We start from the raw sequence: 14,471 nt of genomic DNA, 5'->3' as shown, positions 1-14,471 counted from the left end.
GGGATTAAGACATGGGCTACCACTAGACTTAGGTTACCTCATTTTGTTGGTTGGTTTAGTGACCGTCAAGCCTTCAGCGTTTTGAGCTGCACCCAGTAGCCAACGGAGAAGCCTGCTGTGTTGTCAAGGCTGCTTTACACGTTACAGCCTCGGTCTCTGCTTCTGCCAATGCTCAACCCCTGATCAGTGGAGATGGTAGCCTAAGGTTTAGCAAATGAAAGTCCGGCTTTGTGGCTAAATGGATAGAACATTTGCCGTTGTTCCAATTGCCTCGGTTCAGTTTCCAGAATCAGCCCCCTCATACTGTTAATTCCCCTGGCTTGGGGACTGGCTGTTTGAGTCTTCGCCATTCATTTATCCCCATTAGACCAACACCAAACCTATATAGATGCCATGGCCCCCCCTTTTTTTTTTTCAGCGGTCGTACCCATCGTTCACTGGTTAATTAGCTTCCTCGGGAGATCGGTGGTGATGTCCGACCCATGATCACGGGTTCAATTCCAAACAACAAAAGAAAACACTAAACCTGAAAGCTGGCATTTATTTTAGCAGATCTACCAATAAAAATAAAACTATATTGCTTCTCTAACAGCACCCCTGCAGTCTCTTCCTACAAGGATGTAGAAGTAAACGGGAATGAGGAATACCCGCACTATCTTATCTATATCATTAAGTCAGAAATATGAGATGAGGAAGTATATGCGATGAGTAACGCATGGTTGATAGTTAGCAGTGGCGATTTGACGGGCTGAAGCCTAGCACACCTATCCTCTGCCGGTCCCCGCTCCTAACCGATATCCAGCAGCAAGCCGCGTGTGGCGAGTCGAGGGGAGAGGGGCAAGAGTCTGCGCTGCAATATCGGTCTGCGATGCCTTGCTCTCAGAAGTATGTGTGACGTTTTTTCTCACTGCTTTAAAGTTTTGTAAATTGAACAATGTTTCAGATGTTTACATTATAATGTGCTTTAGACTTCCATCATTCTCAATTGAGATTTGGGCTTCACTGATAGCCTTGGTAGCCGTCAGTATATGCCACCGATAGAATCATTAGAAATGAGAATAACTTGGATAGGTTCCAGTCAGACCTTGATACTTTGGCTGTGGTTGGTGTAATGTAAATATAATGTCCTCAGATGTACAGAAGTGTAAATAAATCCAATTAACTACAGCCAGAACACTGTTACATCATCAAATTTCACTATGTGGTAAGAATGTGATGCCTTACACCTCAATGAAACTGCTTGGTACTCATATTTGCAGTAATTTAAAATGGAATAAACATACAGAGGAAATGAGGTTCAAAGCATACAGAGTCTTAGGACTCATATGCAGATCTTTACTGGATGCTAGAAAGAACTCAATTCAAACGGCCTATTTGTCATTTGTATGGCCAGGATCCTCCCTTGTGAACCATGTGAACTTGCCATGGTGTTGTGGCTTATGCATCCCAGTGAAGCAGATAGCCGAGCCATAGCTCCAACCATATCGGATGGGTATCTGTTGAGTGACCAGACTAACTAATGGTTCATCAAAAGTGGAGTAGCAGCCTTTCAGAAGTTGCAGGGCAGCAGTTTGGATGATTGACTGACATGGCCTTATAATAATATTTAACATGGCTTAGCTATGTTAGTACTGCTACACAGCTGAAAGCAATGGGAAACTAGAGCCATAACTAACTCCCAAGGACATACAGCTCTCTCTGTATGAATGATGTACTGATGATGGTGTTCTCCCAGGTAAAATATTCCGGAAGTAAAAGGGTCTCCATTCGGATCTCTGGGGCAATCATCAAGAAGATGGATACTGACATTCTGCAAGTTGGAGTGTGTAATGTTAGAAGTTTGAGTCGTTGTAGTAGATTAGAGAATCTGAAAAGGAATACGGAGAGACTAAAGTTAGATACAGTTTTCATTAGTATGGTACTAAGAGCAGGATTTTTCTTCAGGTGAGTACAGAATCAAACAAAATCAAATGGGAAATGCATGAGTTAGTTTAATTATGAATAAGAAAATGGGGCTGCGGGTAAGCTACTACGATCAGCATAGTGAAAGGATTATTGTTGTCAAGACAGACACCAAGCCAATAGTGATGGGACATTCGATTCATTTTACTGAATTGATTCATTTTATTCCGTTCACGTTACTGAATCGATACAGTGATCCGATTCACGGCTCATTGGTCACCGCTCCTACTGCATCTGTGTAGTATGTGCTGGTAAGACAGCAGCAACAGCATTCAGTGCTCGCAGCTGCCATCTGGTCTTCATACTATGAACTCCTTTCTTAGAAAAAATGCTAGTTACTCTAATACATCGAAGGTTTTCGGTGATGCAGGGTGGGAAAGCTTAGGATTAGGAAGGTAGCAGCCATGACCTGAATTAAGGTACAGTTCCAGCATTTCCTGGTGTGAAAATGGGGAAACTACGGAAAACCATCTTAATGGCTGCCGACGGTGGGATTCGAACCCACCATCCCCCGAATGCAAGCGCATAGCCACGCGATATTAACCGCACGACAACTCGCTCAGTAATTTTTTAAAATATGTATTTTTCTATCAGCTGAGGATTTTTTTAAATTGTCATATTTTGTATAGGCTACCCGAGATGTACAGTAGCCCGCTGGTTTTCTGATTCGACATACTGTTATTGCGTCTGTCCACATATGATTGAAGTCTTGTGCAACGATGTGACACATGAACTGAGAAAATACTGAGCCGTTCTTCCCAATATAAAACAGGTACTTTTGAGTGGTCATGAGCATGACTCATAGTCATAGGGCAGGCTAGAGTAGAGTTTAATTGTCAAATGTCAACTAAGTTATAATACTAAGATTCATTAAACTAATAAATAGTATCACCTAACAGCCTACCTACTTACTAGCTACTTCAGAATTATGTTGTGACTACCTTTTTAACACTGCAAATAAATCCATCTATTATTTAAACCTCCCTGTAAGAAGAGGACAGTGAATGCAAATGGGTATTATTTTCAAATGAGCTGAGCTTGAGAGTCCATTATAGCATACGATCCTTTCAGTGTAGCATGGCTCACTGTATGTCTCGCTGCGGTGAGCCGATAAGGAGCCGTGTGTATCTTGTGTCTCACTGAGCCACGCTCGTTCACGATTCTTTCGATGTGCCATGGCTCTCTGTATGTCTCGCTGCAGCGGAAGCTCGGCTCTCCGCATGTCCAGTGAGCCGATAAGGAGCCATGTGTATCGTGTCTCACTGAGCCGCGCTCGTTCACGATTCTTTCGATGTGCCATGATTCACTGTCTCGCTGCAGCGGAAGCTTGGCTCTCCGCGTGTCCAGTGAGCCGATAAGGAGCCGTGTGTATCATGTGTCTCACTGAGCCGCGCTCGTTCACGATTCTTTCGATGTGCCATGATTCACTGTCTCGCTGCAGCGGAAGCTCGGCTCCCCGTCAACGTCCAGTGAGTGCGCCACTCAGCACTGTCTGCTGGGAGTAAGCTGAATCTTGTGCCGTGAGCTCGCCGTTCCTGTGAATCGATTCATTCGGACACTTGAATGAATCGATACACTGCTTCGAATCATACATTCAGTAGCCAATGCCCACCATAATAGTGCTGGTCTAATGCCTATTCGTTCAGCGGATGGTTAAAGAATCTGAAAGAATATAATATATTTAGTATTTAGTACAATATGTAAAAGGTGACTAGAATCTAATTGTGATGGGAGGTTGTCATACAGTATTAGGCGAAGGAAGAGAATGTAATGCAGTAAAAGAATTTGGGCTGAGATAAAGGAATGAAAGAGGAAGTAGATGGTTTGAATTGTGCACCGATTATAATTTAGTCCTTGCAAAAACTTGATTCAAACACTGTAAACAATGTCTGGATATGTGGATGAGACCTGTAGACACTGGAAGGTATCAAATAGACTTCATTATGATTAGGCAGAGATTCGGAAACCGGGTGTTGAATTGTAAAATGTTCTCAGGAGCAGACGTGGACTCCGACCACAACTTGTTGGACATGAAATGCCTTCTGAAGTTGAAGAAATTGAAGAAAGGAAGAAATTCAAGGAGATGGAATCTGGACAAGTTGAATGAAAGGAGCATAAGGGATTGTTTCAAGGAATATGTTGCATAAGGACTAATGAAAAGGATGAAGGAAACATTATAGATGAAGAATGGACAGTCATGAACAATGAGACCAGTAGGACTTCTGAAGAAAGGTTAGGGTGAAAAGAAAGATCAAGTAAGAATTGATGGGTAACTCAGCAAATACTAGACCTGATAGACAAATGGCCAAAGTACAAGGATACGAAAAATGAGGAGAGCTAAGGAAGAATGGCTGAAAGAGATGTGAAAGGATATTGAAGGTCGTATGGTCGCAGGATAGGTAGATGCTGCATATAGGAAAATTAAGGAAACCTTTAGAGAAAGGAATACTAGGTATATGAATATTAAGAGCTCAGATGGAAAAACAATTTTTAGGGAAAGAAGAGGCAGAGAGATGGCAGGAACATATCCAACAGTTGTATCAAAGGAAAGGAAGAGATGATAAGGTTCTGGACAAGAAGAGGAGGAGGAGGAGGAGGAGGAGGATGATGATGATGATGATGATGATGATGAAATGAGAGACCCAATTTTGAGGGCAGAATTCGATAGAGCTTTGAGAGACGTATAGGAACAAGGCACCTGGAATTGATAACCTACCCCCAGAATTACTGATTGCCGTAGAAGAAACCAGCTTGTTGAGGTTATTCCATTTAGTGTGTAAGATACCATCTGATTTTTAATAATAATAATAATAATGTTGTTAGCTTTACATCCCGCTAACTGCTTTTACGGTTTTCAGAGACGCCGAGGTGCCTGAATTTAGTCCCACGGGAATTCTTTTACATGCCAGTAAATCTACTGACACGAGGCTGATGTATTTGAGCACCTTCAAATACCACCAGACTGATTTTTAGATAGAATATTGTTATACCTATTCCCAAGAAAGCTAGTGCTGACAAGTGTGAAAACTACCGCCCCATTAGTTTAGTATCTCACACCTGCACAATTTTAACAGGTATTATTTTTTGGAAAGACAAGTTGAAGGTGATTTGGGAGAAGTTCAGTTTGGCTTCAGAAGAAATGTAAGAACATGTGCAGCAATCCTGACTTTACGCCTGATCTTAGAGGAAACGTGTCAAGGTCAAGCGCATGCCAGGCAAGCTGCATGCAGTGTGTCTTAACTCCCGTGCTGTGTTGGCTGGCACATGCTGACTTGAGCGGTGTTGTGTTAGAGGTGCACAGTATTCCTTACTTCATTGCGAACAAATGTGCTACCTCTAAATGACGGCTGTCCTTCACCAATATCATTAATAAGGCACCGTAAGTTGTTGATTTACATGAAATAATAATAAACACATTGTTAATAGTAAATTTATTGCAACCAAATAATAATCATAATAATAATAATATGCAATCAATGCGTGCAAAACATCATCAGTTATTGACACAATTGTGCCAAGCTTCCTTTTCTACGGACACATTCCATGGCATGGTATATATTGCTTCGTTGGTCGCAGAAGACACATACGCAGCCTGGTCCTGGCTTGTGAAATCCCATGGTTCTGCACACCATACGGTGGAACCTGCGTACTGCAAACCTGGTCACTGTATGCCTCAGATCATATCCACCGCGCGTCCAATCCCTGTTTAACTCGCATCAGTTGAGTTAAACTCATCCCATATCATAGCCCTCTTTGATTGCAGATCTTGTAGCAACTCCCTGTAACCCCTTGTCGCTGAAAGCAACAATCTAAATCTTATGTCTTCAATGAAGTACGTCTCCTTTGCAAGAACGCATACTAGTCTTGATGATGTATATTTAGAGACCCATAGAACTCTCTTCAAGAAACTAGCCTTCAGACTTTCCAGCTCTTTTAGTTGTTAATATATACAAAGTCAGTAGAATTGTAGGCTACATAAATACTGCACACACCAACCAAATATTAAACGTAGAAGCAAATTCTGACAGATATGTAAATTAATAAATTGAGAGTATTCTCGTTGACAAAACAAAGGTGTGATGAAATAATTTAAAAAGTATTCTGGTGAGCACTTGGCCTACACCCTAGGCATCGTGTTTCACTTCCTCTGAAAAATAAAATATAAGTTACCTAAAATCGAACCGTTTATGTTCACTGATTTCCTGAGCCCTGCTGCTGATATGTACGGGCAGTAATTTGGTCAGTATTAGGCGTGATGGTGATGGCAAACACTATTTTTATTACTCCATTAGGATGTATGTCTGTTGGCCGAGATCAGAATTGAGATTTGTTGATCTTCATCCTGGAAAATAACTGTTTACATTTGTAAGTACTTCCAAAATTTTACAGGTTTTCTGATGCAAACTTTTGGAGTTGTGGGAAGAGTAATGGAACAAGTGTTCAGTAAAAGTCAATAATTTCTTTTTTGTACTCTTGCTTCAGTCGCACGTTGCATATTAACTTGTGAGTTCCAGTTGTAAATTCTGGGGGTACATCTTCTGGTTGAACACTAAATGGTACAAAAAATAGCCACAACTTTCTTTTCACAATATCAAGGTCCTGAAACATCCTGTAACCTTTACTACAGTGGTTACACAAAACAAAGCACTAAACACAGTAAAGGGGGGAAGGTAAGAGCAACTACACAACATCAGAAACCTCTACACACTCAGAGAAACATTAGGTGAAATTACGCGGATCTCTGCCGACCAAAACATACCTAAATATCAGTAGGGCCAACTAGTGGACAATAAACCAGGAAGTGGAAACAGGCAGGACCTACAGAGGGCACGGACATGGCTTAGATTGCAGATTCCGAAATAAATCAACCGTGATCCTTAAATTTGAAAAATGTTATTTACGAATGAAATTTTACAAATACATTCCGAGCAAAATCCACCAACTTGCAACTTACGAACTATACTCTCTGTGCTACACATAACTTAGAGGTTCTTTGATAATATCTTTCTACAAGTTCAAATTTCGAACCAACTATACATCTAGTTACAAATGCAGTTGTACAAGGCAATTTACAGTGAAGTAAACATACTCTCCAATACTCTAGCATACATCAAGTGACACTGAACTACCAGAGGCAAACCCCAAGGTAAATATATTAAACTACAATTTACATATTTAGCGAAACAAGAAATGGGAATGCCTCGAAAACAAACAGGCAAGCCCAGCTGAAAAGCTAAGGCGTCATAAATAATTAATGTGACGAATCTAGGTTAGGCTAGGGCAGACTCCTATACGAAATAGCAACCGAACATTACGGAAATTTTAGCCGGAACAGAATTCAAGAGTGCTTACCCGAAGGTGGCCCATCCCGTTAGTGAGGCGTCGCACACGACGTAAAACATGAGACAGACCAACACAGACTAAGGCAGACCAGGCCAAGCCAAGACAAGACCAGACGGAATTATCACGAAAGCTGCCTTGCTTTCTATATATAGGTAAACCCTGGCCTTGGAGTAGCCAATCAGAATGCACGAGTCCGCCTATGCCCCCCAGATTCACCAATCACAATTCCTACTCCCGTCGCAAACTTTAAATAACATTCTCGAATACACACGTTCGCGAATCTTCCTTTTCCAGAATAGTTAGAAAATGCCTTCTAGAACACACAACCAACAAAGTACCACACACCCTGTTCAAAATTCATGTAACAATTTTCTAGATACTTCCAGTAAGTACAGAACTGAAATCTACTATTTACAAATACATATGTTACAAATATTACACAGTACAGGTTAGGTCATTACAAATAAAACATACTACCACACTTTACAAATAAAGTCTTCAATAAACATTTTCCACTTCCACTACATTGTTCACCTGTGACAATCCTATCAACCTCTTAAATGAGATCGCTTAAAATCTCAGTATATCTATGCAGTTCAAACTTACTACCGATATTCAAAGATCCCATTCTTGGCAAATGATAGAAATTGAGCTTCATGATTTGTTTCTTCCACAAGGCTAATTCATTTTAAAGGCTTCTGCGACCTCTTTCATGTCAATTATCAAGTTATATTCCTCCTGCAATCATTGTTTTAAGCCATTCAGATGTTCGGTAATATCCACTAAAAATACCAAATCACTAATATAAATAAATAAAATAAATAAATGAAAAAATAAAAATAACTAATCCACTTATCATGGAGTTATGGAAATCCCTAGCCTTTCTGATCTACAAAACTGGCAAAATTCTCTCGCAATTCGAAAAATCTTTGAAGAGTTTTTCCCCTGCTTAACCGCCGTACTTCGCAGTAGTATGGGAAATCTTTTATGTTCATACTTCTACATCTCTAGAAGTTTAGTAAACTGCCAATACCACTATACTGATGTGCATGATACAGCTCATAATGATGCCTTAACATTAAACTTTTTGCAGATGACATGCTTTTAAGCACTGAGATTCTCCTTCATGTTCACGACTTAGGTAACAGTGCGACCATTCCTCTTACCACTCTCATCTTGCATCATCCTTTTGTTTCGTGTGGCACGAAGAGATCTGGTTTACTCATCCCTGCTGTGAGCAAATGTACTGTCAGTTCAATTCCCCTCCCTCCCACCTAGAGAGAAGTTCTGCCCGCATACGTGCAAGGTCATTTCTTGGCCGTGTGATGTCATACTACAGGCACTGTTTGACATGCCTGTCTTAGGGGATCGAATTAAGAAGGACAAGCCCACGTACATGGTGTTCGTAGATCTAGATGATGTTGATTTCACTGAATTATTTGAGATTCTGAAGGTGATCAGGATTAGATACCAAGAAAGAATAATTATCTGCAATTGTACAAAAATCAGTCTGCAGTGGTATGAAACGAGGACTACAAGAAAAGAAACACCAATCCAGTGTCTCCTCTCCTTTTCAGTCTTTATATAGAACAGGTCCTAAAGGAAATCAAAGAGGAATTTGGACAGGAAATCACAATCAAAAGAGAGGAAATTGGAACTTTTGAGATTTGATGTACAGTATATAAGAAAATATTTATTGTTTCACCAACTTTTCAATACAATGCAGAATGTTAACATATGAGTTAAAACATTGTTGAAATATTATGAGACATGTTTCGCCTCTTCTTATGAGGCATCTTCAGTCAATATCAAAACCTTATTATACCAGGTACATGGTTATAGATTATTCTAAAATGTATTATAAAATGATGTATGTAGGATAAAATTTACGGTTCATATATAAAAATGTTTCTGAGATAATTAAAACTCTAATATAATGATAAATTTGTGCGTAGTTTCACTTAAAGGAGGCGTCATTTGGTTAGAAGTAACATGATTGATGGCTTGAAGCCGTAGTCAATGTTTGATGTGGAAGGAAATGAACAAGTTAATACATAGTAGAAAAAGTATAAAATAGGTTCCATGTTGAGTATAAAATAGGAAGGAAAAGCATTCCAATTACTGATCCAATGTCGTTATTTGATGTTGGCATGTATTCCTTGAAACATTTATAAGAGACTAGTCAATAGTTCATAAAGTTTGTTTATAATTTAGCCTGGCGAGATTGTGTTCAACAGATACTTGTAGTTAGACTAATTTGTTGCGAGTCAACCATGTGAGTTTGCCGAAATATTAATGGGCCATCACTCGCTATGTTGGTGTGATTTGACGCGAAGAGGGTGATGATATTCGTTGCTTCAAATTGGACGTTTTGTAATTGAGTTGATATCTTAAATAAAAAATTGTTGAATAGTTGTTGTTATTTTCTTCATCCAAACGACAAATTTTAACGTTGATTGTGAAACTTATGTTGTTGAAGAATATTGTATTGATTTGATGGTTGAATTGGGGCTGTTGAATTATGCTGCGATTCTTGTTAGTAGTTGGTTCTGAAACTGAGAAAAAAACTAATTTATTTTAATGAGAGTGAAAAATTTAAAGAAGGTTTTGCCCAAGTGGTGTTAGTGAAAAGACGTTGGTGCTTACCTTTGGTGTTGTTGGTCTGTTGACTTATTGTGTGAAAAGTTATTGGGACAAATGGTCACTAACGTTCTTACTCTTCGTATTGTACGTATGTCGTCTAGGTGGAGGGGGATGGGCTGGAGAGGGCGAGGTTATGGGCTTGTGATTGGCGCAAGGGAGGGAGTCGAGTATGGTGAAGGAGGTGGAGGGGCGTGATGCGTTTATCGGCTTATGGTTGGTGCATGGAGAGGAGTCACATGTGTTGGGAAGGGATGGGAAGTGTGTGATGTATTCGTTGACTTGGAAGGAGTGCTTTTTGATGTTGTTTCAAAAATATTAAAGAATTTTTTTGTCTTGAAGCTTTATCGTATTGAATAATATTACTATTTGGTCATATAAAGGGCTTCTGTTGTCTATTGGATCATTTAAATTTTTATTTGCATTGTATTTTTGGTCCCAAAAAATGTTTAAAAAATTCTCGAATTCAGTCATAAGTCTACCTTTTTTTACTCTTTTTAAAATTTGGAGATCCTGTTCGATTGTGGTAAAGCTGTGCCCTGTATCTTTCATGTGATTGCTCATTGCTGAGTGTTTGTTGTGCTTCTGGGCATTGAAATGTTCTGTATACCTGGTTATAAAGCTTCTTCCTGTTTGTCCTATATATGAGCTGAGGCACTCGTCACATTTTAGTCTATAAATACCAGAACCTGAGTATTTATTTTTATCTGAATTTATTGTATTGTGGTTGAAGAACATTTTTTGGTTTGAATTTTGGGTTTGAAAGCTATTTTTTCTTTCTTTTTTTAAGGTGTTGGTTATTTGGTGTATGATCGGTTTGATGTAGGTAAAGGTTGCGTGCTTTGATTTGTTGATTGAAAAGAAGTGCAACGAGTGTGATAGGAAAATAATGTTGGCATTTCCAAGATTAAAGTGGTGTCATTAGGGAAGAAAAGATTATCAAGTCGGGAATACAAAACAGGAACAGGCGGACTATTTCAAGTGTTTACGATGTTTATTCTCCCAGTACGCTACTATACTAGCAACCTAGACCTCGGACGTTCTGAACCACACAAAAACATGCTTAAATTGTAATCATTCATCACAAAAAGTGTGGTCTGTGACTTTTCCATACAGAACTCTGAAACAAAGACTCTATGGGTGGCGTGCACCATCTTGGAGTAAATTACTACGGAAGTAGCGTTTACTAAAGAAGTCCATACTACAGAAGTAAATTACTACGGGAGTTATTTACTCCGGAAGTAACGTCGGAGAGTTGAAGTACAATTTACTCTTTTAGTTACTACTACAGAAGTAGCGTTCGTTACTCGCGGAGTAGTGCTGTGTTCGTGTATCTTCTTTAAAGAAATCCAAATAGATAAGGTTATGTGCGATAGGAAACGGGGGGAAAACGTAAGCGAAAAAGATAAATGCTTGTTAATAGAGATAATGACCATCTATGCAAAGGATATAAGGTGTAAGAAACACAACATAAAGATGATGGATAAGAAAGGAAATTCATGGAAAGTCGTGGCGAAAGAATTCAATGCTTCGAGTGACGGAAAACGCAGTGAAAAGCAAGTTAAGATTCTGTAGAAGGACTTAAAAGCAAAGCAGAAAGTCATGGACACGCGGGAAAAATTAAAACTGATGGCGGTTTCTTCATACAGATGGCCTACATCCACAGCGAAATTTTCCCATTTTCACACCAGGCAAATGTTAGGTCTGTAGGCCCTACCTTAAGGCCACAGTCGCTTCCCAATCCCTAGGCCTTTCCTGCCCTATCGTTGCCATAAGACCTATCTGTGCCGGTGCGACGTTAAGCAAATAAATAAAAATAAAAAAAATAAAAAAAAAAAGACTTCCGATTTCTGAAAAGTTCACCGTTGTCACCGAGAGGGCAATAAATGGGAATATGCGCGCAGTCACAGTCAATTGCACCCACGACGTGTGGAAACCTGCCAACGTGAACAATATCCTTTTTTTTTCCAAACGATCATCATCATTTGCAGGCCTCTTAGCCTCAACTACTGCTTTAACTACGCGATGAAAGATACGGCTAGCAGTTGTGCGGTAAACGTTAATTAGATCACCGGCAACTGTACCGTACTGAAATGTTCCGATACGAAACACTCGTAGGGCACACAGCAACTGTAATTTTAGAGATACAACAAAATTAAGACAAGAATTCAGCTGTAAGAGATCTCCAAGTAGATTTAGAAGGAAAGTAAAGGATTTCTTCCTAAGACCAAAAACGTTCCTGAAACTCGCCGTGTTCACATTACACGGCTATTGCCTTTCACGCACTGTAGGCCTACGCACTATTACATTTCCCATCGTTTACTGCATCGAGATCGTCAATATAATCTAAGTAATCCATAAACACATTTGAAACGTCTTTCCTCTCATATACGGCACGATATTATCATTAGTCAAAAGTCTAAACTTAGCTTACTCCATGCACGACGTGAGAGTAAATTCTAACCTATATTCATACGTTATTTACTTCTTTAGTAATATACTACAAGATGGTGCTCTTCAACATTTTACTCTTGTAGTAATTTAGTCCAGGAGTATCTGAGAGGACTAAAATACTTCGGAAGTAATTTACTCTCGTATGGAAGTCGCCGAATGCTGACTTCAAGAGTACTTTACTACGGAAGTAGAACTTACTCTTGGTTGGTGCACGCCACCTTGAATTTCAGAAAAATCAAAATTTTGGGCAGTGACTGCATCTCAGACTTATCTGTAAGTCTTTACTAATGCTGTAATCGATAAGTGTCTAATGGGTTCTTTGTCGGTTTTTATTCTCCTCTAGTCACGTTTTTTCTTTGCGTCGTAGGCTGAATGTGCTTTTGAATGGTCTATCATGTTATTGTTTATATAACTTTTGTTCCCCTCGGTAGTATTATCAGTATTGTCGGAATTTTCTTCATGAAAGAATTTGAATAAAGAGACCAGAAAGAAACTGTTGTTTCTCAAGCAAGATGCATGAGGTGAGAGTTAGGCTGTGGAATTTCTAAGTGTCACATCTACAATTTATTTTGCAATGTATGCAAGAAACATCTTTGGGGTAGGATTTGAACTGCATGTGTTTATCTAAGCAATGTAGTGCTGCAAGCTGAGGTCGTCAAATGATTCCTATGCCATAAAAACTTGATGCAACATATTTGTACAACGTATTACCCAATGATGTAATTGGGTTATTGTGAATGTCATTTTATTTCCCTATAACTCATCCAAAGCAAGATCCTATTTCGTAAAATATTGTTACATTTTAGGAATAATTTACTATGCATGGTTCTCATTGTTTATATGTTTTGTAACCCAAATAGTTTCCAAGTTTGGTATCATATTTTAGGAATGGCTGCTGATGTTGGAGCTCTTCAAAGACTACCTAAAATTGTTGGATGCGATAGTCTGGTGCGGGAACTTGCTTACACTGGCCGTAAACTTCCAGCAAATGAGGCTAAAGAAAGTGGCTTGGTTAGCAGAGTGTATGACAGTAAAGAGAGGTAATTCATATTTGCATTATTTTGCTTGGTTACCGAGAGGTTATTATGGCTCCAGTGTTAATTTGTTTTGTTTCTGTCTCATGTGTTTGACTATAAATAAAATGCTAAAGGAAAATTTGCTAAATGTGATGTGGGAAAGGAGTCTTAGGGTAATATACACTGCGTGGCCTAAAGTTACAGGAGGGGGGTGTCCCATTACAAAATGTATCGTGTATGACCACTGAGTGTTGCAGCTAGCTGCGGCATAGCTGAGCAGTCTGTCACAGACACCAGTGTTGTGAAGTTGGCAACACATCGCAAGTTAAGACTTTGAACGTGGGATGATCTTTGGCACACGCCGCATGAGTCATAGCATTGCAGAGATTACACGCGAATTCGTGTTTCTGAGGTCAACAGTGTCTAGGGTTGTTCTTCAGTATCGCAGAGAGAATGTTACTACCCGCGTAAACCACCACACAGGAAGACCACAGGTGTTTAACGTATGGATATCACATCACCTCCACAGAACCATACTGGGTGCTCGACTGGCTACTGTGAGTCAGATCACCGTCCAGTTGAATGTTGGGAATCAGGAACCCATTTCTACCAGGACTGTAAGAAGGCAACTGCAGCGCATAGGCTTCACCAGCCAACGACCAACTCATGTCCCTTTGCTGACACCTCGACACAGAGCTCAACGACGTGCATGGGCTCGCAAACATCAGCAATGGACCGTGGAACAGTGGCGGCATATGGTATGGTGCGATAAATCCCGGTTCCAGTTTATCAAGATGATGGGCGCATGAGGGTGTGACATATGCCGCATGAAGCCATGGATTGTGCGTGTCAACAAGGTTGTGTCCAGGCAGATGGTCTCTCAGTTCTGGTCTGGGCGGCGTTCTCATGGTCGCAATTAGGCCCCATTCTCCGGCTGCAGGAAGTGCTGACAGGTGCACGTTATACGGACATTCTTTCAGACCATCTGCATCCCTTTCTGGCCCTAGAGTACCCTGATGGAGATGCCACGTTTCAACAGGACAATACACCATGTCA

General features: G+C 40.0%; 1 protein-coding gene across 1 annotated transcript in view; it reads left to right on the top strand.

The window, feature by feature from the left end:
• Positions 1 to 14,471, top strand: part of LOC136881298 (delta(3,5)-Delta(2,4)-dienoyl-CoA isomerase, mitochondrial) — a 92,785-nt gene that overhangs the window by 55,559 nt on the left and 22,755 nt on the right. Inside the window, exon 6 of the mRNA XM_067154098.2 lies at positions 13,286 to 13,439. Within this exon, the coding sequence (XP_067010199.1) occupies positions 13,286 to 13,439 (154 nt within the window). The remainder of the gene's footprint in view (positions 1 to 13,285; positions 13,440 to 14,471) is intronic.

The sequence above is a fragment of the Anabrus simplex genome, chromosome 9, assembly GCF_040414725.1.
Source record: "Anabrus simplex isolate iqAnaSimp1 chromosome 9, ASM4041472v1, whole genome shotgun sequence".
Lineage (NCBI taxonomy): Eukaryota > Metazoa > Arthropoda > Insecta > Orthoptera > Tettigoniidae > Anabrus > Anabrus simplex.
Note: the sequence above shows the minus strand (reverse complement) of the source record. Positions and strands in the feature narration are given on the sequence as shown.